At 39.4% G+C, this 26395-nt stretch overlaps 2 protein-coding genes across 3 annotated transcripts in view; one reads left to right on the top strand and one right to left on the bottom strand.

Moving 5' to 3' along the window:
• The first annotated feature begins 583 nt into the window (after positions 1-583).
• Positions 584-10543, top strand: mis18a (MIS18 kinetochore protein A). Of its 2 annotated transcripts, none has more exons than XM_059351589.1 (5): positions 584-873; positions 3157-3223; positions 4957-5079; positions 5795-5897; positions 9612-10543. In XM_059351589.1, exons 1-5 carry the CDS (start codon positions 642-644, stop codon positions 9690-9692), a joined length of 606 nt encoding a protein of 201 aa, XP_059207572.1. In that variant the 5' UTR covers positions 584-641; the 3' UTR covers positions 9693-10543. The 2 variants fall into 2 exon arrangements, with proteins under 2 accessions (XP_059207572.1, XP_059207571.1); XM_059351588.1 differs by lacking the exon at positions 9612-10543 and adding an exon at positions 7426-7774.
• Positions 10544-16385: 5842 nt separating this feature from the next.
• Positions 16386-26395, bottom strand: part of hunk (hormonally up-regulated Neu-associated kinase) — an 11439-nt gene continuing 1429 nt past the window's right edge. The window contains exons 2-9 of the mRNA XM_059351561.1: positions 24140-24432; positions 23343-23398; positions 22758-22893; positions 22521-22648; positions 20488-20614; positions 20210-20378; positions 19847-20009; positions 16386-18665 (exon numbers count right to left, since the gene is read on the bottom strand). Of these exons, the coding sequence (XP_059207544.1) occupies positions 17914-18665; positions 19847-20009; positions 20210-20378; positions 20488-20614; positions 22521-22648; positions 22758-22893; positions 23343-23398; positions 24140-24432 (1824 nt within the window). The 3' untranslated portion in view covers positions 16386-17913. The remainder of the gene's footprint in view (positions 18666-19846; positions 20010-20209; positions 20379-20487; positions 20615-22520; positions 22649-22757; positions 22894-23342; positions 23399-24139; positions 24433-26395) is intronic.

The following is a 26395-nucleotide window of genomic DNA, read 5'->3' as shown; positions in this document are numbered from 1 at the left end:
ATGCACAATACTAATGGCTGTAGAGTGTATATAGTATGTAGTGATTCAGTTTCATCAATATTAAGCATTAAAAGCAGGACAGCCAAAACACATCAGGAAATATGTGCTCATCAAGGGTTAACCGGAAATGAAAAAGCAGACAAAATGGCTAAGGAAGCAGTAAAAAAAGAGGTGATGAAATGAAAGTAAAATTATCAAAAGCAGAGGAAAAGTCTAATCTGGAAAGAAATAATCAATCAATCAATCAATCAATCAATCAATCAATCAATCAGTGGAACCATCATTGGAAGAGGGAGATAAAAGAGAGACATTTATACAAAGTGAAAAGTGTAGTAGGGATTATATGGTTATAATAGAACAGAACAAGTAATTATAAGTAGACTAAGAATAGGGCACAGTAGGTTATATAACACATTAAATATAATGTAATTACTGCAGTTAGGCTTTGTAGGGCAGTGTACTTATTCAAAGAATATAACAGAAGGAAAAGTATGAAAGAAGTTAAGTCCAGCAGATGGCGGTAAATGCAACGAAAAGGATGCCAACTGCCAATAAACACCAAAGAAGAAGAAGAAGACCAAGACGTTAGGGACCTGTGTTTCACCGCGAAAGTACGAAACAGGCTCGCTTGTTTGTGAGAAATGGCGTCGGGAGGAGAGGCGTTAAAACGGCGACAGAAAAGTCTAAATATCACGTATGAGTCGGGTATAGACTCTACTATTGTGGAAGAAAAGTCGTTTGACCAAGCAGAGGAGGACGAGGACGAGGAGGATGAACCTGTGGTCTTCATCTGCGGGAAGTGCAAGCTGCCTGTCGGGGATTCAATGTCCTGGGATGGAAGTGAAGACGTCCAAAACCAAATACGGTTAAAACGTATGGGATTTAGTTAACTTTGTCTTCTTTTCATGCCCAAACTGGAAGCTAACTCTCTTGTGCAGCTTGTTAAACTGTCCCCAACTACTTTTGTGTTCACCACTGTTGAGAATGCATTGAGGAAACCTTTAAAGTTAAATTATCTGACTCCAACACAAAATCCTCATCTATTTCTCTGCGCCCATCGTTTGATGGGGAATGATGAGCAGGAGACATCCGAGTGTTCAGTTTAATACAATTACGTTTTTTTACAATACATCAAGAAATGTGCAGTTAGAGTCTCTGGGTTCAATCCACACGTCCCTGACATTACATTAGGCTGGTCAGATCATGAAGGCTGAACACAGTATAATTTCCCATAAACCCAGTTTTATATCTTAACGAGTTTTTCTAAGAATGTAGGTAGATTTCTCCAGTAGGTGCCTCCTTTCAATCCCTTGATTTGTCAGTTTATTCAATATGTGCACGTCATGTCACCAAGCAGAGAAGACAGTTATCTTTCTGCTCAGCACACCATGTCCGTGACCTGACCTGTTAACAAAACATTCAAAACACAAACTCCTGCCTTGATATGACTTGCAGAGATATTATTGGAGACACAGAATTTGCAACAAACATAAAATATATATTTTTGTGATAATAAAATCTTACTCTAAATAGGCCAGAGAAAGTTTAAGCAGATGGCGTAATGTACTTAGTTTAATCATAGTTAAAAAAACAAACAATATTAGCACATGAGCATTATAGCAAAACATGATTAATCTATCGATGCACAGAGAGGGCACACACACACACACACACACAGTGAATTATGCACGCATAGATAATGACCTACGTCAACAGAGACAGAATAACAGATTATTCTAACACCACAGACTGCTAATGTAATGCTCCCCGCCAACCTAGTTCTGAAAAGTAGGTTTATGTATGTTATGTAGAAATCAAAACTAATTGGATCTGGAAGTTACGCTGTTTAACTTAGAAAATAATTGGGATAAAAAAACAGGCATTATAGTCAGATTTTGAATTTTCAGCCAGTCCTTGAATGGATGACAGGCTATGAAAGTTTCCGTTAAAAAGATCACCAAAGTGAAGCTTTAAATTGTGGTATTTCTGTCAAAATCACTTTATTCTCCATGTTTTATTTAAAACGTTCTCAAACCTGTTTTGGAATAACTCGATCCCGTTAAAAAATATTAAATTCTGTGCTCAACAGCACAACTGGAAAGCCAATATTGATTTTTTTTTAAGAGGAACGGTCACATGACTATTGTTCACTGAAAATAAGACAGAACTTTTTTTTCTTCCAATATCCATGACATAAAAAAAAAAAAGCAGTCCAATACCACATCACAAAATATGGCCTCCGCAAAAACTGAATGTGATAAAAGTCACACAGTTTATGGTTAGTGTATCGCATCGAATTTCATTAGCTGTACAGGTGTTAATGTACATATCTCCCCTGTACCTACATTTATCTCCCTAAAATAACACTGTGCCTCTTTTCAGCTATGTAGTTGGTTCTGCAAGCCAGATTTTGGCAGCAGAGGGCCCCAAAGGGCAGCCAGTCACACCAGAGTACAGTACGGACATGTGACAAAAGGCACATTTCCATTAGGTACTTTTCCCTCTAGTGAGCTGCTACGAGTCTCCAAATAACATCAGAAAAAGTCGCTAAATTTTCTGCTAATCGCTTTTTTTGAAAAAGGGTCACTACAGGGATCTGAATCGTTGCTTAATATAGCGACAAAGCCGGTAAGTTGGCAACACTGCTTGCTTGGCTTGCTGCCAGTAGAGGTTGTCAAAATGCAAATAGTTTAATTGGTCTTACATGTGGAGACAATTTTTTTTTCGATGTTGTTGACACTTGTGGATACTTGGAAGATATAATAAGATACATTCCATTTTATTTCAATTAAAAATAAATTCCACTTGCCTTTTTTATTTGTTATGTATGTTGTGGTTTTCACTGTTATACTGCACAAAATACATTTGAGTCGTTTCACTTCTAGCCATGATTGTGCTGATTCCATAGAGGTGCATGACTTATACTGTATATTGCAGTAAAATACAAGGCCACAGTGAGTAAAATGTAAAAAGAGCAAAAAATGCCCTGAAACAGTTTGGGGTTCTTTGGGTTCAGACGGTTAAACCTTAGCAAGCTACTTAGAACACTGCATTCAAATGAAGTTGTAGAGGTCGGGAACTTACATCCACTGACCTTAACTCATGAATACATGCTGCTACTCATTGTTGACATATTTGTCATGTTCCTTTTTTCAGGGGTCACTGACAACGTTGTGATGGGAACGAGCACGCGCATGCATGAAATAAGCAAACAATCTGTCTGGTAAGAAACAAAGTTTTCAGATGCTTTTAATCAGAAAATCAACTAGTGATTGATAACCTGAGTAAAAGGTAATGCATTTAAAAATAAAATTCCCCTGTCAGAGTTGTAGTTGTATTTTATATTATATTATTGGGTTTTTAAAACGGATGCTTTTTATATATATATATATATATATATATACATTTTATTGCAGCCATTAATAGAAATGTAAATTTTCTGACATATAATGTTCTTCATACTTGCAGCATGCCTGCAAAAGTGAGTAACTAATAATTGTAAAATTTAAATAGACAATAAGGTAAATAGGAAGCTAAAAACAAACAAACTGACGCTTAATGTTCTAGAAATGTGGAAATAGAGGTCTAATGTTAAATTCCTTTATATATTGTTAATTAGTTGTATTTTTAACAGGGCATCATATATCATAAGATAAGATGTTTTGTATATGAAATCTTAATCTGCAAAGTAACTAGTGGAGACATGCACGTGAGCAACAGAACATTAGATTTGCATTTTGCTCCCATTTCCTGCACGTGACAATTGACATTTATGTTGTCAGGTGATATTAGTGTAACCGTGACAAACTGTATGTCATTATTCTTTCTGTGACAGATAGTGTTTGTGTACAGTAATTATGCTATGAACTTCTCTTCCTCTTTTATGACCCTGCCAAAACAAATACATTCCAAAAGGAATGAACTCTTAAGTTCGTCTCAACATAAACGTTGCAAAACTTTACGCCACTCAAACAAAGGGAGGTGCCACATAATAACATGAACAGGTTTACCTTAAATACTGGTTAATTTAAGTCACAACCAGTGGTGGAATGTAACTAAGTACAGTTACTCAAGTACTGTACTTAAGTACAATTTTGAGTTACTTGTACTCTGAGTATTTCCATTTTATATATCTTTATACTTTTTACTCCACTACATTTAGCAGAGAGCTTTAGTTACTTTTCAGGTTGAGTTGATGTAAAAATGATGATCAATTTAAAGACATGGACTTAAAAACTTTAACCTCATCCTCATCCCAGCGACAGTATATTAAGTAGTTAAAATGAGTCCTATCTTGTGAAAATTCAAATGCTGCTTGCATAAATGCATCAATACAAATAATCCAATCATATATTTAGAATATATAAAACAATCTGAGTTGGTCCATTTTTCATATGAGTACTTTAACTTTTTTAAACTTTAACTACATTTTGATGCTGATACTTTTGTACTTTTACTTCAGTAAATTTTTAATGCAGGGCTTTTACTTGAATTTTAGTTATTTCACAGTGTGGTATTAGTACTTTTACGTAAGGGATCTGAATACTTTTTCCTCTGGTTACAACCTGAGTCCACCTTGCCGTCAACAGTTTTTTGTTGTTTGAGAGGCTGAAGATTAATCTGACACGCTGATTCTGTTGATTTTAAGTGGTTTTATAGCAATTATTTATCGTTAGCCATTGGCGCATTGAAACAAGATTTTTAAGGCCTTTTGACTTTGTCGCAAAGTAGTTAGTGACTATAGCTAATGTACCCCAAAATTGTATAGTGCACATTCCACCACTGGTCCTACATACACCTGGGCTCCAGAAAAAAACACTTAAATTTGTCAACCCTTATTTTGCTTTCCACTCATTAAGGGCACTCATTGTTGGATTTGAGTTTCAGTACTTGTTGGATTAAACCTGATCTGACCTAAACTGTTCTCTTTTTTTTCCTATTATTTTTCCTCTGCAGTTTGATCGTGGATCTGATCTGTCGAGGCTGCGACTCTGTGCTTGGCATGGTTTACTCATCCACACCTAAAGACCTGGACCACAAGAGATTTGCATTTTTTTTCAATGTAGCAAACATTGACAGGTATGCCAATCAGGGTGTGGCTTATTTGCATGAATGTCACAGACTTGTTCATAAATTATAGATGTTTAATGCGATTCTGTTCTATTTCTGAAGAAAGTGTCACAATAAAAATACCACTGTAGTCTGTGATCTTCTAATCTCTTCCTATTATCTGAGGAGATGCCACAGAAATTCCCCTTATTCACTATATCTAGAGTTGTTACTGAATATCTATTTTGTCTTGAACTAGAAAACATGGGCCCTCGTTTATAAAGCCCTATTAACACATTTAATTGAATGACATCACCATACACTTATTATTATAAGAGAGTATAATTAAATCATGTAGAAATAAAAACTCTAATTTGATATGGAAAATATAATCTTAGTGCTGACTTTGTAGTTAAATAGTTAGTGCATTTACTGCTGGTGATGGCAATACACACCAACAACTAGAGGAAAAAGGGTTTTAATGTCAAACTTGTGTGTTTTTAAATCATAAGTGTTGTGAATTTATTTTCAAAATGCAAAACAGTGATGTTTTTTAAAAACCAGCAGGCCAAAAGTACATCACAAAATATGGCTTCCACAAAAACAATGTGATAAACGTCACACAGAAAGGGTTTATGGTTGGGATATTGTATGGAATTTCATTAGCTGTACAGGTGTTTATGGTATATTTCCCCCCTGTAACTACATTAATCTCCCTAAAAATTACATGGTGCCTATTTTTCAGCTATGTGTTAGGCTCTGCAAGCCAGATGTTGGCAGCAGAGGGCCCCGAAGAGCAGCCAGTCACACTGGAGAGCCGAGGCACTGTTGAACAACAGCTGGCAGAGGTAAATTACTGCTGCTGCTTTTCTTTGTCTGTTTTCTCCAATATTGTATAGCTGTGAGATAAAATGTTTAATCCGCTGAGTAGAAAACCTGCTTCAAAACTCTTAGTAAGGTGTAACCAAGATTATTTCTCCAATCACAGGTAAAGTTGAGTCATTTTAAAAATAATATTGTTTTGTAAAAATGATGGAAAAAATACTTGCCAGTTATGAGTCACTGTTCTCTGTCTTGATGGCAGTGATCTCACATTGCTTTAGAGCAGCTCTGTTCTGCTCATTGATTATCAATGCACAGGTTGTACCAATGATGACATCAGCTTAGTGCTGGGAAGCCCTCGCTCCAGTGACGGGCAGACATTTATATCAGACATTACCTCACCTCACTATGTCACCCCCAGCAAAGTGATTGATTTTTCACAAAATTTTGGATTATATTATATTAGATATATTATTGGTAAGTTTAAATCATAACATTGAAATACATTTCTAGCAATAGTTTTCTGTTTGTTTCAGCTTTGTAAATGTCTTCTCTTGTAAATGTTTGTGTTTTTTATTATAAAATTTTAGAGGGTAGTTGCATTTTTCACTGGTATATTGTAGTGGTTCCCAAAGTTATTCTAAATGATCCTTTGTTTAAAAATATCTACAAGTGCACAGATTGGCCAGTAGGTGGTGATAGTGTGCAGGAATACCTGCCAGCCCTCCCACACTCTTGCACCAAGGACAATAGATGTGATGGGGAGCATGTTGAGGAATCTTTGTTAGAGGAAAAACATGTTTTGATCATGACGTGTCTTTGTCACTATAGCTGAATGTATATGTAAATGTCCCACAGTGTTATTCTTTGACTTGGCAGCACAGTTCTAGTGTTCCTGCATATGACAATTGATACTTTATGTTGTAAAATGTTATCAATGTAACCATACTGGTTATAGACAAGACAGCGACAGAACATGATTTGCATTTTACTCTCAGAGGAGACATCATGTTGTTTATGAATTCTCTGAGTAGCATGCCATTATTCTTTCTGTGACAGATATAGTTTATGTGTACAGTAATTATCCTTTTTTCTTTTGTTCCGTTTGTTTGTGACCCTCCCAAAACATATAGAAATGACATTTAGAAATGAATTATCTCTTATCTTGATCCCAAGCCCCGAAGCCCATGTCAGTAAAGTAAAAATGTTGCAAAACTGCCACTCAATCAAAGGGGAGTGGCATATCACATGACAAACAGTTTTACCTTCTATACTCTACGGATAATATATAGGTTACGACCTAGATCCACCCCGTCATCAACTGTGTTTTGTCTGAGGCTGAAGATTAATCTGACTATGGTTACACACTGATTGTATTAATTTTAGGTGGTTTTATAGCCATCATTCACCGCTAGCCATTGGCGCATTGAAACAAGATTAATAAGGCCTTTGACTACATCTAGAATATAAATCTAATTAATCACATCTGTCGGCATAAATCATTTTTTTTCACTGCCAATTGAGTTCCTTCATTGGCATTGTGTTTGCGTCTAGGCCCAAACCTGTTTTGCTGGCAACCGGTTTTCTCAACAAAATGTTAAAGTAAGTAGGATGAACAGGCTTGTCTGTTCACAACTCATATAGCTATAAAGGTTCAATACTGTCGGGTTCCCAGCCCACTAAAATGTTTCTGTAGCAACAAGTATCGAGAGGTGTTGATCAGATCTGATTAAAATAAGTGCAAATTTTAGACAAATTTATTTAGACAAAGTTCTTGTGTTTAGACAAATTAACATATTTAGCATCTATTCAATATTTAAATAGTTCAGCTGCTTTTTAAATGCTAAAATAATGAATAAAGTCACCTAAAAGTCACTTGCTCAACAGAAAATGAATCAGAACATTTTTTTTATCATTGTTTAACTCATGTATTAAGCAAAAAAAAAAAGTGTTTTTAATATTGTCAAAAAAGGCAATTGAAAAGGATACTTCAGACTTTCGCAGGTACTTTGGTACTTTTCAATGTTTGCTGACAGTTGAAAGACCAATTATTAAGGTTGTCAACATTACCTATATTTCTATACTTTTTTTTATTATTCCTTTAAAAAATTGCACTGTTTAGAACAATGCAATCTCTGTTAAAGATATACACAATATATCAACCAAAGTACAAAAAACATTTAAAAAGAAAAAAAGATATACAGTTAGATTTTCACAGATGAAACAATGAGAAATAAAATCAACTGTGTGTTAGCATATGTGCAGGGTGTTAATAAATTGAAGAGAAGAAGACAGAAAATAATTATAATGAATTGTCTTTTTTTCTTTTTGCCTTATTATCAAAAGAATATTATTTTATATATTTGTATGGAAGTTTAAAGTTTTGTTAGTGTTGTTGTTGTATTTTATATTATAATATTGGGTTCTTAAAACTGATGCTTTTTTATTTAGGCCTTTAATAGAAATGTACATTTCTTACAAATAGTGTTCTTCATACTTAAATGTAGATGTTTTATAGTGAGGAAGCTAAAAACAAACAAACTGATGCTTAATGTTCTAGAAATGAGAGGTCTTATTTGAAATGCTCCATATATTGTTAATAGTTGTATTTATAACAGTGCATCATATTTCATAAAATGAGATTTTTTTGTACACGAAATCTTAATCTGCAAAGCAACTAGTGGAGACATGCAACGTTGCTTCCATTTCCTGCACATGACAATTGATACTTTATGTTGTAAGATGTTATCAGTGTAACCGTAAAAAACCATTGAGAGGTATGTCATTATTCTTTCTGTGACAGATAGTGTTTGTGTACAGTAATTATGCTTTTAACTTCTGCTCCTCTTTTATGACCCTTCCAAAACAAATACATTCCAAAAGGAATGAACTCTTAAGTTCGTCTCAACATAAACATGTTGTGAAACTTCATGCCACTCAAACAAAGGGAGCCGCCACATAATTACATGAACAGATTTACCTTAAATACGCCCTCATTTCAAAAGAATATAATTTTATATACTAGCATTTATATGGACGTTTAAAGTTTTGGTGTTGTGACAACCTTACTCACAATTCATTTGAAAAAGCATTGACTGATAAAGAGGGGATGAGCTGAAAATAATAAGCCTTATTTATTTTGTTAAATGGAAAAAGGGTTTGGCGGGAGAACAATTTTAAGATATTGAAAAAAGTTGTCTTGATAATATCGGCAGTTTAAACTCGGGTATAAAATTCCAAACAATATCCAGCCCCACACTCTTTGTCCTCGGCTATACTGTATGTGATGAAAGTGCTCGTTGTCCCTGCCGCCATAGTTAATGTATTCTGTCTGTCTGTGTGTCTGACTGACTCGTAGACACTTGTTTGGGTGCTTCATCTTATACACTCACTGACCTGTCTACCACACCCCTCCCCTCCCTTTTCCCCTCCCTTTCCCCCCCTTTGTACCCACCCGTCCCTGACCACTTCCCCTCTGGGTTTCGTCATTCTCCCTCACTGTCCCCCTTTTTCCAATTATCTCTACTCCACCCCTCTTTCTTTCTCACTGCTTCCTACTGCTCCCTTCGTTTCCCACCTGTCCGTTTTCTCCCAATTGTTTCTTCCCCATCTTCACTCCTATCGTATCCACCCATTGCGCCCCCTCACTGTTTGCACATTTTTCTGCCATGGCGAACCCTGCACCATTTTTTTTAAAACCTTCCTCTTCTCTCCTGAATGACCCCCTCCATCTCTCCCAGATGAAACTGCTGGTATTGTCCATGGCACAGAGGCTGGAGGAGATCGAATTCGGCCTTATGGAGGAAAGCGATGCGGCATGACAGTGATGAACTTGTCTGGGTGGATGCTTTGTCCAGGTGTTGAACATGGCTCCTCGGCCATACCTTTACATTCCTGTATCGTTCTCTAGGTTTAATCTTAACCGCATTCCCTCAGTAACACTTTTTGTCTGAGCCTCACCTTGTGTCTCGCACACACACACACACGGAGCGTCCTCTCCGCTTTGTTCTGATTACCGATGGTGAAACAAAGACTGCCTGCACATGTAATCAATCAAGTTGTCATTGCTGTTCCCGTGGCTCTCGGCACCATCTTCTCTGCCCGCCTCAGTGCAGAGTGAATGTACGCTGTGAGCAGAATGTTTATTTGTGCAGGATTTCATCAGGCAGGCTGCACACTCAGCAGAATGCCTTATTGATCCGGCCACTCGAGGCCACACACACTTCTTCTTTGTTCTCTGCCTCCAGCATGGAGCCGAGAAAGATTGCTTTAAATGTGCTTTTCATTGCCTTCTTGTGGCCAGAAGTGATTTGATTTTGATTGCCAGGAAAAAATGTTTTTATGTTTAAAAAAATTTGTGTTGAATCATTGTACAGGCTTGTTTTGGCCTAACTATATCTGTTTAATAAAGTATTCAACTGTTACAAAAACTGAAGAAATTATTTAAAAAATGCATTCAATATTGTCAGTTTTACACAAAGGATTAAACCAAATAAGACAACTTTAAACAGCCAGGATAATCTTTTAAATGTTTCTTTTTCTTTCACTTTGTGTGGTAAGATTGTTGGGGATCAGTGGCTCATCCTGCTTTAATTAGAAGTATTTCTTGGATTTAGGAGTTAAACAGCAAGTGTAAGGTCTTTGGGTTTATCAGGGGGGTGATTATATATTAAAGGCTGAGTGTTTGTTTACCGACTGACCTCTAATGTGCCTAGCAACACTTTCTACCAAGGCGGGAAAGCAGCTTCATGCTGTACCGCATGCCCTCCCTCACCCACGAGGTTTCATCAGCCGCACAGAACAACAACAGTGAGAAACGGCCAACCAGCACGCTGTATCCAAGGGCAGGTTGCGATGGCAACTGAGAGCACGTGCTATGCTGAGTGCCTGTTGCCATCTCGTCATCGTGTTCACTGCCGGAGGAACAGCCAGCCAGCTCGCTGGCCGGCACGCCTGTCAACAGACGTTATCCCCCGCTCATGCTCAGACACATACACGGGGGAGGAGTCCTGAGTGAACCCCCCCCCCCATACGCCCTAATCTCTGTGTGATGTTTTTCTCCCTGCTAACCCCACCCTTGCCCATCTTTCTCCCTCCCCCTCCATCTAATTCTCCCCTCCCTCAACTGCTGGGAAAAAAAGTCAAAACAACAACAAACAAGCCGGCGTGGTTTGTGTTGTTCTGGTGTTGTTGTTGTCTTCATCCAGTCCTCGCTTATGGATGGGGTACCTTAATACATCCTGCACATGGGGTGGATGATGCAAGCCGGCCGGCCTGTCGCCTGTCCAGATGTGTGCTGTTGCCTCCTATAACAGACTAATTTTGGAGCATATCTCCCTGTTTGTTTGTTCCATTCAGAGCATAAAGGCTTAGAGGCTAGTGTTTGAAGTCAGCGTTACCATGAATGGCTCACAGAATGGCCTCTGAACTCATTTGGCTGTTATATATATAGACATGTGTTGCTGGATGCATTGCACTGCTCAGTGCAATAATTGCACAGATTTCACCCCATTCACCCCTTAAGTCTCAACCAATCATTACAACCCACACCAAGACCAACACACAAACACACACATGCATCAGCCAGTACATCTACACACATTCTACAAGCACTCGGGGACAAAGGATGAATAATGCAGAGGTAGTGTCTGAGTAAAAGTCGCCTCCCCTCTTTCCCTCCTTTTCACCTTCCCCAAGCAATAAGGAAGCAATGTTGCCATGGAGGCAATGAAGCCTCGGCACGCCGTCAGCCAATTACAGCCTTCCCTGTGTGAAACATGAGACCAATGGCAGCTCGAACTGATGCTGCTGTTGCCACAGACACTGAGATCCTATTGGCTGAGCTCTGCTCTTTGATTGAATTTCTGATCTTGTTTTTGAGAGAAAAAATAACTCAAGGAGTGCCACCTGTGTGCCAACTTACAAAATATGTTTGTTTCCTTCTGCAAAATGAAAAGGATTGCTTTGTGAGAGGGAAAATGTTTCTGTTTTAGGGCTTGAAGAGACCTCAATTCACTTCCATGTTTTGTTGCTGTAATGAAGTGAGCAAAGAGGAGTGTTTTTTTTCCTTGTTCATTCTGAGGTTTATGTGTGGGTTTTTTTCAATTAAAACAAGGAAAAACAACCATCATTTAATAATTACTGTTTTGGTCAGTACTTGTTTCTTACATTTATTTGCATTTTTCTGCCCTACCGTCGTATTATTTGGTTTTCCCCTGACAAAAGAACCACACCCCACCAGTTGCTCATTGCTGGTTAATGACCAGTTTACGGTTTAACTCTTGATTTTCCAAAACCCAAGGTCCATTATGTTCCATCACAGTGGCATATAGTTATATTCTATCTGAGTTGTGCATTTGAAATCTTGGCACCAGATAATTTAAGCACATTTTTTATTTGTTATTTATTTTCAGTTTTTTTAGGTTTAGGATATTCAAAATACACAATTTGAAAACATTATGATGCATTTTAATACAATCCCATCCCAGAATTAACCCTAACCTATGTCATTATTGCAAATGTATAGTATGACATACCAAAACATTAAAACGTGATAAATTATTTATAAACTCATTTGGGGGGGCAGCTTGCCAAATGGTGTAAAAGTTGAGGGCACATTCTCTAGGATCCGATGGGGGGTAATATCTTTGGATCCATAAGTTATAGAACAAACTTTCTTTCCCTTTAAGCAGTACAATAAGAGTTTTTGTTAATGTAAATGTATTGACATGGGGCATTTATGTAAATACTAGCCAAACATATTCAATAGATTATATCAGGTAAAAATTTTAATTCTGCTGATTTCTGTTTGAAAATATCACATGAAGAAACTTTGTTTTACTTATATATATTATATATATATATATAATATATATAATATATAATATATATATATATATATTATTTACGTATATGTGTGTGCGTGTGTGTGTATGTATATATATATATATATATATATATATATATATACCAAACTGAACTTCCAACAATCACCACTACTTTGACTCACATGGTTAGCAGCTTAACACTGAAATCTTCTTGTTAGATCTAAAGTCATTAAGACAGTCATCCTTGTCTTTGTCTTTGTGTCCCACAGACTAGACGGCAGGTCAATTAGTTAACCCCTTTGTCTGCGAGGTCAAACTTCCAAAGTAATCTCAGGAATCAGTGGGTGTAAGATAATAGTGGTGTCAATAGCTTTTTGGAAACTTAGCCCAGTTTTGTTTTACCAAGGGCGAAAGCGTAAAGTCTCTGCTAAGCCTGCTCGTTTCATTAATCACCTTCATGTGTGTCTGTGATCGAAACAGGATAGCTGGCCAGTCAGAGACACGTCTGACAGAATAACCCAAATCCCCTCGGAGTGCTCAAAGCCTCCTACTTCATTAGAAACATCTGCTTGTTTATTTCTCCACACATCTTTGTGTACTCCTGAGTCTGCCAGGAGGTCTCTCACTCTCTCCTCCTGGCTGTGTGTGTGTGTGTGAGAGCTGCTGAGGAAGGCAGTACTGTGTCTGTGAAGGTGGACCCAGATGCTGAGGTTGTCTGTGTGTGTGGTGGGGATGAATGTCCCTGGTGTTCAGCACTGTAGCAGGTTAATCGTCTGTTTTTCTCAGACACAAAGGCTCGGCCCGTTGCCAGTGACACCCTGGTGTGAATGTGTGTGTGCGTATATGTGACGAGAAGGGGGCTGAAAACAGGATTAGTGTCATCAGGATCTAAGCCTGAACAGATTGACAGAAATAACGTCCTGCTGCACAGTAAGTGGTCACTTTGGCCTGTCATTAAAAGAATATTAAAACAAGATTTTGTGTGGTTGAAAATGGGAAGTGAACAGTGTCTGATGACCATTTATAAAAGCCACCACACAGGTTACGCATTGCTATCTGGGTTTCCTTTGAAATTTCCAAGAAAATTAATTTCCTCTGGTGTGTGACACATCTGTTCTCTTTTTGTTTCAGTTTGAGTTCAAGTTTATCAAGACTTGCCAAGATGAGAATTATAAGTACTTTCTTGGAAAACTCTGACATGCTTCCTGCTTTCTATTGTTTTAGACAGCGTAATAGTTATGATTCACGACAATAAATTCACAATAGGGTTATGTTGAAACACCTGAGATGGTTTTCCAGTGAATCGTTTATGACACACTCATCATGGAAAATTTTTACACAAAGATTAATGGAAAAAATAATCTGTGTGTCAAGGAAAATTATTTTTCAGTTTCTATCTCATCATGCTTCCTGAGATTATAAACAGATAAACAACCTTCAACTAACTCTTAAATTAATCTCTTTTTGCATTTGTTAATCTGTCTGATACATTTTCCAGTTATGATTTAATCTATAAAGTGTGCAAAAATAGCGGAAATGTCCACAATTTTGGGGAGAGATATATCAAGTTATTGTTGTTTTTTAGTCCAAAGATGTTAATTCTCACTGGAATCAAACAGAGAAAATCAGCAAATTTGCACATTCAAGTAAAATAATTGTTTTCCCTTTTTGCTTGACAAAAATTGATGAGGAAAGTAGTTACTTCTTCTGCTACATGGAAGTCTCATGGAATAGTTACCAAATCTAGTATTTCACATCATGATCCCTGCCAGTTTCTTAAAGGAATTCTCCACCTGCAAATGATCATCTGTATATCTATTATTAACCTTGTGTTACCTTGCATTCTTCAAGAAAACCTTTTTCTTGCATGCTTCAAAAGTGAGCGAAGAATCCAAAAAAGGAGTAAAATCCATAATTAATTAAAGTCAATGGGCCATGTTTAACACCAGCAAAACTAGATCAAAACATCAGTTTACAAACTCACACAACTGGTACGATATAATCCAAGTCTGATTCACCCAGTTATATGTTCATTACTTCTCTATCATGCATTTTTCTGCAAAAATCTGCCTCTTCTGCTTAGTTTATACCGTGCAAGACACAGTGAAAATGTTTTAAATGTAAAATTTTAAATGTATGTGTTTGGGAAGTAATGAGCATACGGCAGGATTAACAGAACTTTGATTATACTGCATGAGTTGTGTGAGAGTTTGTAAATGAATGTTTTTATATAGTTTTGCTGTTGTGAAAAGTGGCCCCACATTGACTTTAATTCAACAAGGATTTTCTCCATTTTGGGATTTCACCCTGCAGAGAAAATGTAAGAATCATTGGGTAAGTATTGATACACATTTGATCATTTTATGGATGAATATTTCTTCTAAACAAATTCATTCCAGGTGTCATGGTTTTAATTATGAATACAAAATCAAATGATCTTTAAATTACAATTATCCAAATCAAAAGCAGGATCTGAAATATCTGTCATTTGACCATATGATCTTGTGTTAAACTTCAGTTATACCATGTTTGATACATTAAGCCTTTCTCTTTAAAGACAGTTGTCTGTGGATGAAACCAATGAATTTTACAACGATTTATCAAGGCTCAATAATCCTAATAAAACTAACTGCCATAGACTTCTGTGTTAAAAAAAATGTTTAAATCAAATCGGATTGTTAAAATAAAATGTCTTGTTTGTGGATTTGGAGAATTGTGACTCTCCTATTAATCATCTGTAGCAGAAATAATCCTAAAAAGTGGCTCTCTGACATCTCTACTCTGTCAGTAAATTATATTTTGCCATATTTATAGTGTGTTTGTACACACACCTACTTCAGGTTTCACCAGACTGGCACTGAACACTACAGGTATTACCTGTACAAGCCCTATGGAGCACACTATCCTTTCGCTTAGCGGTTAAGTCATCATGTTCATGGTTTGTCTCTCCAGACCGCCCGGGGATTTTGACTAACCTTCCGCCTGTTTTTGATAAACAAAAGGCTCCGGCTCTAATGCATTTTTGAGCCACTCTTGCCCCTTGGCTTTTATCAGCTTAGCCACGCCGCTTTAATCGGACAGCCCTGTTTGTGTCGCTCTGAACATGTGTGTTTGTCTCAGAGCTGTGGGGACCCCCCTGCTTTGTCTCGTCAGGCCAGTGTCACCCAAAGAGGTTTATGATGGGGGCCACAGCTGAGTAGATTAGTGTCTACAGTATGTGTGTGTGTGAGGGAGTAAAGAGGGAGGGGTTTTTATGTGTGTGTGTGTGTGTGTGTGTGCGTGTGTGCGTCCTAAGGATCCTTCAGCTGTTCCAAGGGTGTGTTTTTCTTTTTTTACCCACCACAGGTGTCCTGTGGGAAATGTATATGGTATGTGAGACAAGTGGCACATTGAGGTTGTAAAGCAACATAAACCTTTCCGTAGCAAAGAAACTAAATTTTATAAAGTGCTCCCGGAGATGAAAGCTTTAGGAATAAATTATACGCCCTGGGCTCTGTGTAAATTCTACATAAATTAACTGAAATATTGGATTCTGGAATTACTTGCTTGATTATTTTACTCTGGTGTATTAAGTGTATATTTTTTCAGCTAAAAAAATTCTATATTGGCATGTGTGCACAGAACACATAAACATGAAGCCAGACAGTAAGCAGGTGCGTTTGAAAGACCAGACAGACACATAATGGATTCAGTATAAATATTTAAAATACTTTATACAGCATAGAAATCTCTTGACACTCAAACAAAACCATCCATTACAAAATCTTACAAAAGACCAACCCCCCCTCGAGTCTGTATCAATCTCAGTATCAATCAGGAAAAAAGGTACAAAGACATCATTTCAAATGTTGACAGAACAGTTCGACTCATGAAAACATTGCATGCAACTTTTACATTTGGACGGGAAGAGATTCTACAGTGTCTTAACAGTGAGAAGCCTCGTGTGCCTGCGGAAGCCTTTTGTGTCAATTAGTTTTATGAAGCATTTAAGACGTGAAAATGTCGGTTATCGACAAACATTTTACAATCCCTTCGTACAGGACGCCTAAACACAGGAGTCGTACTGTTATTTACAAGCACAATTTTCATATAACTCTCGGAGAGCTCTTGGCAAATACTCATCATTGCAGTTAACACTTAAGACTATTGCACAAACTACAGCGTTAAGACAAAAGGAAGTGAATTATTTTCATGGATGTTACGTGATCCTCCCACCTCTATACCTTCAACCTTCGGCGAGGTTGATGTGTTTCATAAGGCTTTTGATGCTCGACTTTTTATCTTTTTTTATTTTTATTTCCAAAACTGACTGCGAGAAAGTCATCACTAACACTCTGACAGTCCCTGTGGGTCGTAGAGGTGATGTAACACTTGTCTATAAAAAAGTCATAGCTGTGAATTGTTATGCTGAGTGATAGTTTATGAGAACATTATAAAAAGTGAGAGTATGACTCTTCTCTTGTTCCTACTTCTATTTCGGTGCGATGATTCAAATGGCACTAACGCTCACACTGCAAGGCCGTGGCAAAATCCACACAAGCATGTCACAATTGGCCGCTGCTATACATTAATGTATGAATAATGCAGTGAGGTAAAAGATGGTAAACACCGTTGTTACTACAGGTTTTGGTTTAAGAATAGTGCAGTAAGCTTTTCCATTCAGCCAGCGTTGAGGATACAGTGCCAGCTGGCTGGAAGTCAGTGGGTATCTTAGAGAGTGTTTTCACAGAGACAACATTTATACGTGTAATCAGGGTAAGGGTAAGACTTGGGTCCTGTTAGCTGGTGTGAATCAGTTTGCGGGTCATTTAGTAACCAGTTACAGCAATATTACATAAGAGAGTACCTCTAAACTCAGTCTATAATACAGTGTTGTGTGTGCATGTATGTGCGTGTGTGTGTGTGTGTTACATGATGTCCCATGTTCACTCTGTATCTAGGCCACAGCGAGGTTTAGTCATTGCTCAGGGATCAGTTTCAAATCTCATCTTCTCAGCATCACCACCTCTTATTACATAATGAGAGTGGTAACAAGAGATACACTATTTTACACTCAAACCTCCTTTTATTTTATTTTTTTCTCTTTTTTTTAAATGAAGTCAGTGCTAAAAAAGTGGCTCAGTCGCAATAAAGGGACAGTTCACAGTTAAAAGGCCACTCTGGAAGACCTCTCCAACTTCCACAAAAGTCTTTCGTTTTGTTTTCGTCGTATCCCTCAGCAGAGAGTCTTGAGTGCACCTGAAGCACAGAGGAGAGTCTGCATGGGGTAGGGAGGAGGGGACACCACTTCTTCAACTACCTGTTCTGGCCGGAAGGAGAACGGCTGCAGCTGGACCTTCTTTTTTAAGATCTGTCCAATTCCCATTGAGGGGAATTTGCTGCGGTGCGTGGGGCTGTCGGGATCGCTGCTGCCGCTGCTGTTGGAAGGAGGGCTGAACGCTGAGGTGGGGTTGAGGGGACTGAAGGCGGACTTCGGAGGGCTGAAAGCCGAGCTGCCCGGGGGGCTTCCTACAGTGCTGGGAGGGCTGCCGCTGGTGTCAGAAGAACCACCCCAATCTGACGAGATGCTTTTCTTGGGCTGCGGGTTCACAATGAGGACGGGAGGACTGGGGATTGTGGCCTTCTTCAAGTAAGAGGAGTCGGGTTGGAAGGCAGAGACGTGGCGGGGAGGAGACAGAGTTCCGTTGGTCAGCTTGTACCAGGGCGAGGCGGGGGTGTCTTCAATTTGCTCGGCTTTGGAGAGGGAGCCAAAAGAATGCATGCCGATCGGTGATGGTGCTGGTGGAGCGGGTATGTTGTGTTCTGGGCTCGTATTGACTTGTGGAAGGGTGGCCAGACGCCTCCGTTGCTGAGGGGTGTTGGAAAAAAGAGGTTGGATCTCAAGGTATTCCATGGAGGAAGAGGCGACGGTGCCAGGTGGTGCCAGAGGTGAATTGCGATGGCCGCCAGTTATGGCACGCAATAGACCTGAGGAGGAAAAGAGAGGCATTGTTAAATATGAAAAAGTGTCAAAAGGCATTTCAAGTTCAACGCTCTACAGCTTTCACCCAAACTGGGTGAAAGATTCCAAACTCTGAATACTTCTGGCTTGGCGCCCTGTCTGTCTAGATTCTATATGTCATGTTAAGACAGCCCCCTGACATAATTGTCTGAGAACAAGTAACAAGTACGTGTCAAGGTACAAGAACATTCTGTACAGATTTAAACTTGACATGCTGGATCTGGTATAACCTCTGGGCTTGCTTATTAGTGCACGTGCTAATGCACATTTTAAGGAATTGGAAACTTTCCATCATTATAATTGTTTTTTTTAATTTGTGTGTGTGGGAGGGTGAGTTATATTTAACTCAACATTTATGTTTTTATTTTTCAATGAAATAATTGATTGTTCAGTAAAAAAATGAAAACTTGATAAAGTTTTACTTACACATAAATCTCTTGAAATGTAATGTTTTTTTTTGTTGTTGAATATTTCATAAATTCCCCAGTTTAACTTCCCATGGAAAGTTTCTGGTAATTTACCAGAAATATACAGAAAATGTCCACCCCTTTGCAACCCTATCCTCTACACCACATATAGGCAAATGAGGACAGGGGAGAGGAGCTTAAACCCCAGCTATACCACCGGTTTCTTGTTGCTACTTGTAAGCTTTTCTTCAAGGAGTGTGTTCTGACGGACTCCAACCACTTCTCACTTTTTTGGTACAAATCTAATTTGAATATGCTGCTGTCATTTCATTCCATGTAATACACTTAATATACTTTTGTATTACACTTTCTAAGTGCTTTCATCTGACTGCCAGTAGGTAAATTCTATTTAAAGTGTTTGTGTGTTTGCCCTACGATTGACTGTCAACTTGTCCAGGATGTTTCCTCTCAGATGGATGAATGGGTGGGTGGTTGGATGGATGGACAGACAAACAACGGATGGATGGATGGAAGGAGGAGTGGATGGATGGATGACTGGGTAACTACGTATGTGTGAAGAACATGCATGTCAACCTACCCTGTATGGATAAAGGTAAATAAAATACAATAAACAAAGTGGTATTTTTAAAAAACAAACTTATCTTATTATTATTCTTTTTTTTTTTTTTTTTTTACAAATATGCACAACTGTTTTTGCACTGCACTGTATGACTCCTCACCTGTTTTGTGTTTCTTTTCCTTGCTGGGCCCCTTTGCTACCGCCAGGTAGACCGGCGTCTGCTTGGGGGGGATGGTGAGCTTGTCCACATGCTTTCTCCACTGGGTCTGGAAGTATTCGCTTTTCTGTTTTTCTCCTTTCTTTTTTTCTTGAAACTGCATCTCCTAAAAAAAAATGGGCCAAACCACTCATTACAGCAGGTCTTGACAAACCTGTTGTTAGCGTCTGCTTAATGACATTGTAGAAAGTGCCAAACACTTCCATGGAACTGTAGAGCTTGTCTTATGTAAGTTTTATTTACCCTCTTATTATAATTTAGCGTGGCGTGACACAGGTGTTGAAATGAGGTGTTGAAATCACTCACCCGGTACTCTTTTGAGAGTCTCTTCATTTTTTTGTTGAGGAGGAAATAGACAGCAAGAGTGTGGCAGGCACGGTTAGTGAGGACGGCGCTCAGCACCTCGCTGTGCTTGTAGCTCATCTTCTCAGTCATATGCAGCAACACCGTGTGGTTTATTTCCTCGATATGGATCCTGAAAGGGAACGCAGGGCAAAAAAGTTAATGCTTTGTGATGCTGTAGACAAAAATAACCAACGACACGCAGCTGCAAAATACAGACATTAAAATGTGTGCGAGTATACCTGTTGAGGTACGGTGCCCCTGTGTTCTTGTTGGCCAGCTGTAGCCAGGAATCAGCCATCACCTGATGGATATTGGGACGCTTGTTGGGATCTGGCTCAAGAAGCTTCTTCAGAAGACAGATGGCAGCTGAGACAGAGAGGGGAAATAAATACTCATAAGCCGCCATTGACACTCAACTCGCCGCATAAAGAGTAAAATTGTTATCTAGTATCAAAACATGTTTTCATATAAAATCTGACTGCTGAATGGGACCAAACAATAAAAAATGGCTTATTACCCTGCAAACCAGGAGGACACCACTCAATCATTTTCAATGACTAGTTGGAACAAATGTTATATAATTCCCTTGTCCTGTGACACTGCACCAACAACAAACTTGGCCTTGATCCTTCTCATCCGCTTGCATTCGGTTATAACGTAAGACAGATAAGAAGGAGTGTGTGATTAGCTTGATTATAGTTACTTGCATAACTGAGGAATATAATCCCTTACAAGTATTAGAGTGACACTGTTTGGACAGGACATGCTCTTGGTTACAAAAAACAAAAATATTACGCAAGTACTCTGAAGCAAATACCACTGTACAACTGCCAATAAATCTTCTTTGTGCACTGCCAGCGACTGAACAGGAAAGGTTACTTAGAACATGTCACTAAAATTGAACCTACACAATTACAGTGAGTGCACTAATTTTACCTCTGCAAACATGTCCCCATTTTTCTTTCCCTCTACTTCACCGCCATTGGTCTTGCATTTACACCATACAACAATATCACCCTTTAGATTTCACGTCTATATATAGCATTATACAACCCTAATAAATAAACCCATATTTTATTCCCAACAGAACATGAACAACATATCAGATGTTGAAGCTGAGACATTTTACCATTTACCATATCTCATTTTGAATTTGATGACAGCAACACATCTCAAAAGAGATGTAAAGATGGGCAGAGGTTTACCAATCTGCGACAAACTGAATCTAAAAATTGTGGAACAATTTCAGAAAAATGTTCCTTAGCGTGACTTTGAAGATCCTACCATTTACAGTGTATAAAATCATCAAAGTATTCAGAGAATCAGGAGAAATCTCTGTGTGAAAGGGACAAGGCCGAAGGTTGGATGCTCGTGATCCTGGGGCCCTCAGGCAGCAGTGCGTTAAAAACAGGCATGATTCTCTACTGGCTCAGGAACACTACCAGAGATCACTGTCTGTGAACACAGTTCGCCTTGCAATCCACAAATGCAAGTTAAAACTGTAACTCTTTACCTCGCAGACATTTACAGACAGTTGGTAAAAGAAGAGGGGATGCTACACAATGGTAAACATGGCCCTGTCCCACCTTTTTTTTTAACGTGTTGCTGCCATCAAATTAAAAATTAGCTCATATTTTCTATGAAATGGTAAAATGTCTTTGTTTCAACATCGGGAATAAAATATTGGGTTTATGAGATTTGCAAATCATTGCATTCTGTTTTTATTTACATTTAAGACAACTTTTTGGGAATTGGGGTTGTATTTGGGCATACACTCAAGTTAAAAATGATGTTGGCTGATGGGAGTGGATGTCTGCCAAAGCTGTATCACTGCGAAATGCCTATCATTGGTGAGTCATTGCGCTTTGTTTCTTGTGGTTTTGCGTCACTGTTCTGATGAACTGCATTTCTCAGGATAATCTGTAAGGTAAGCAGGGTGTCTGAAGGTTGTTTATTTCCATGTTTATTTCTTGTTTGAACAGCACTGTTTTACCATTTTACCAAGTTATTTAACCAAACTGACTATTAAATTTAAAAGGCCTTTCTTGAAATTCTTGGCAGACAACGGTGTCAACATTCTTTCTCATGCACACAAACTATAATTATCTTGTTACATACATATCTATATTTAGACTCAACGCTCAATGCCAGTTTTATGATTTTTTACGAATACTTCCAGGGATGTTTCATGTTTAGAGTTGATTGATTAATCACAGAGAAGCGGCTTGTCATTTGTATTGCACAACTGTAAATCAGTGCGTTTGGTATTTACCTGTTGAGAGGGAGGGAGGTAGAGGGTTCATTTCCTTGTCCACCATCTTCTGATGCAGGGCTCTGAGACTGAAGGGCTCCACGGTGAACGGCAGAGTCCCAGTCAGCATCGCATACATGTTCACACCGCTGGAAAATCAGAACACACACTTCAGCTTGTAAAATAAAGGAATATATTGAAATAAGTTGATGTTCGGCAACAGGTAATTACATATTTAAAAAAGGAGCGAACACTCACATGGACCAGACATCCACCTTCGGCCCGTACTTCTTCCTGGAGAGCAGCTCCGGGGCGGCGTAGGCTGGACTTCCACACTGGGTGCTGAATGGGTCTGAGTATCCCAAGATGCCAGCGCAGTTACTGAGGCCAAAATCTGAGGGACGGAAGAGGTGGGTGAGTGTTGTTTCGGGGGTTTATTACTTTCCTTTCCGCCCACTCATTAAACCCATCACAGCGTTACACACAAACACAAGCACATTAGCACTATGGTGTGAGCTTGTAAGTGTTTTAATGGGATATTTAATTGCTCTTAACTCCTCACCACATGTGGGACACTGTGACACTCTGCATGTCCCACTCCCACTGAGAAAATCTTTTTAATACTGTAAAGTCACTTGCATCAATCTTTTATTATTAACTGACTGCTTGGATATTATTTTTGTCATTTGCAGTGGGAAGGTTTGTATTCATGAATTAATTTATGGAATCCATGTTTGTTTTATTAACAGGGAATAAAAGAAGCAGCACTGAATTGGATAAGAAAGAGAAACAGACAGTTTTAAGGTGAATTAGACACTGTAAATGTAAGAGTTCTTGAGTTACCTATGAGCTTTATGTTGTCCTGCTCATCCAACAGGAGGTTTTCTATCTTGAGATCCCTGTAGAACAAAGAGTGTCATTGTTTAAATAAGATTACTTATCTAAGCAACGAATCATCATACAATGCTGAGCAGCGGGTGAGGTCAGCCCCCCACCCCCAAAATATGGGTCACACTGGCTGATTTTTCAGGGCCTATTGTGTTCCTCCAGATCCCTCCTCAGTCCTTGAAATCCTGTTATACAGTTATCTAGACAGGCCATCTCACAATGATGGAAATTTAGTTCCCAGGCTCTGAGCAACAAAGAATTGCATTTTCCCGGGAAGAGCTTTGTGAAATTTATATCTGAAATTTGATTTAGAGATGCAGTTAATGTGTTTTCCCCTTATATAAAATAAAGTGTTATATAAGTAACAACATTGTAGGAGAAATACCCTGGAATATCTGTGCAGAGCGCATGAAAATCAAGCTGTTTTACACTTTTTTTGAAGGGAGTCTTAGCGGCTCTCTTGGAAACCTCTTAAAGCAAAACAAATATGTTTATTTGTGGATTAACTGTAATGTGCACAATACGGACTTAACCCACACTTTGAGAAAGAGGATCATGCCTGACTCAGAGATCTTGAAGTCAGCTTTGACCCATAAACGACACAAAGCTCTTTAAGCTATGGATCACAAACATGGTCAATGTTTTTAACAGCATTTAAACAAGCATTGGAAAGCAAAGTGTGTGTGGCTCTGTGTTCTAATGTTCTGTCTCTCTCTGCATTTGTATGCATTGTTTAAAGTGCATTTAATTACCTGTGCACCACACCCGCCCTGTGCAGGTGCTCAACGGCCAGCACCAACTGCCGAATGTATTTTTGAGTCTCTCGCTCATCCAGGCGTTTCTTATCGTAGATGCGGTTCATGAGGTTCCCGCCGGGACACAGCTCCATCACCAGGTAGTAGCTGTTCTCCGTCTCCAGGATGTCCAGCAGCTGCGTGATGTTGGGGTGGCGGATCATCTGCTGGATGTGGCCCTCCCGCCGCAGGTTTTTGGTCACATAGGAGTCTTTCTTGGCCTTCCGCTTGTCTATCACCTTCACCGCCACCTGGAGGAATTCAGAGAAGACGGAGAAAATAAGAGGTTAGGTAAGTCATTTTTGACAGAGCACTGACTAAGCAGCGTAAGCTTTAGTCTTGCTCCATATTATATTGTGAATAACACCCATGGATAATATAGCACAAGTGCCGTGCCTTGGAGAGAGGTTTCACAGAGTTGTAGTGTAACAGGTGACAAGCTACTCAATCTCCATTGCAGGGTATATAACTCGGCACTGACCTCTCCGTCACAGCTGCTCACAATGTGGGACAACCCAGGCGCTATAGGGCCCCGAGGCTGCAGAAGGGGGAGGTATGTGTGTGTGTGTGTGTGTGAGTGAGTGTGTTGGAGGGGTTACTGAACCATCATAAACTAGGGGAAAAGCAAATGTTACCCTATCTGGTGAGAAGGCGCCAAGGCCAAATGGACAGTTGATATTCCCCCATTTGCCACAGAGTTTAGCTGCAGCTACACACACATGAGGAGCGGCGACAAATGTAGAAAGGAGACTGAGGAGTAATAACGTAAGGCTCATTTTCTGACGCAATTTCAACAGCCTGAGGACAACAGATTCCTAGGAAGATAGGTTTTTTTCTCTAATTACTCATCCCGGCATGTACTCTGTTCCACTGCCCTTGTTGTCTCATTGGAGAAGAAACCTGCAGTCTCCTCATAAAAGCCACAGAACATGTCCTTTATGGCCAACACTTGCTTTGTAGCTAATTAGATTCAATAACGTACCCATCTATTTTATTTCATCCTTTGCCCGTGTCTCCTTGTATCCCGTCTAGACTGGGTTCAAGAACATGGCCAGCATGCACAGCAAATCATCTCAAGGAGAGCCCACAGACATGGAAAGACATGACCGGCGAAACTAATCACCATATCCATTAATGAAATGGTGAGGGCCAAAGTGGTTGTGTGTGCTACTCCTCTTTCTTCTGTCCTTCAGCTTGTCTTTCTTTTTTACTTTCGTCCTTTCATCTCTGATAATTGATTCACCTCTAAAACCCTTTTTACAGCTGCTAATTAAACCTGGCTGTTTGAGTGTGTCACAATACAGTAATAGATGGCCCATGTTTATGCCAAGCAGTGTGGATAGGAGAAGGAGTGTCGGGTATGTATGGGGGGGTGGGGCACTGTATTTACAGTAGGTTGGTCTATATGTGGAGAGGGGGGTGGGTGGGGATATAGAGGGGGAGGGGTGTGCCCAGCCAGGGGGCTTCTGGGGGATTCAGTTGTTTATCAGGCGCCCCTCAGACAGAAAAGGGGGGAGGTGGGGAGAGTATGGAGGGGAAAGTGGGTTACAGACATCAAAAACACATACATGTGACCTCCCTCGCCCCCCTGACCATGCCAGCACCATCTCTCACCTCTCCTCACTTTCGTACCCCCTGCCTGTAAAAACACCCCCAGGTCCCTCATCACGGTATCCTCACTGACTTTCTAGTGATGCTAAAAAAGGATCTGGGAGTCCTCATGTACTGTGTTCCCTTACCCCCTGACTACCCCTTTTTGCTTGAATAAACTCACTGCCCTGCGCTCCCTCCCAGTGCCTGTTGGACCCTGAATGAAAGAGAGAGAGAGTGTAAAGAGAGGGAGAGCATGTGCTGTGCTTGGTTGTGTGATTGCCAGCGTTTGCATCATCCTCAACAAAGAGTGTGAGGGAAGAGGAGAGGAGAGGAGAGGAGCGCTTTCTTTTCTCCTCGCAGCAACAGAATGGGAAGGTGGGGGGGACCCACAGGATGTGCTAATATTAAATATGCTTTAATATGCTAAATATGAATTTTTGTGGCATTTTCTGTTGTGCATACATACAAACAGACATGGGTCTACATGAAGAGGAAATAAGGGAAAGGGGGTACTTGTTTTTCAAAATGCAAATTGTCCTGGCTGCCCCTCAGAACAGCCTGAAGAGACAAAGGCAACCAGTGGCCAATGGTGGCCCATATCAAAGCCCTGCGCTGGCGGAA

This window comes from Centropristis striata, chromosome 15 (assembly GCF_030273125.1).
Source record: "Centropristis striata isolate RG_2023a ecotype Rhode Island chromosome 15, C.striata_1.0, whole genome shotgun sequence".
NCBI lineage: Eukaryota > Metazoa > Chordata > Actinopteri > Perciformes > Serranidae > Centropristis > Centropristis striata.
This window is presented reverse-complemented; position numbering and strand designations above follow the sequence as displayed.

Coding starts and splice junctions, on each gene's coding strand:
- mis18a (XM_059351588.1), top strand. CDS start 642: ATGGCGTCGGGAGGAGAGGCGTTAAAACGGCGACAGAAAAGTCTAAAT. Junction 3,224..4,956: donor ATAAGCAAACAATCTGTCTG/GTAAGAAACAAA, acceptor TTTCCTCTGCAG/TTTGATCGTGGATCTGATCT. Junction 5,080..5,794: donor AATGTAGCAAACATTGACAG/GTATGCCAATCA, acceptor CCTATTTTTCAG/CTATGTGTTAGGCTCTGCAA.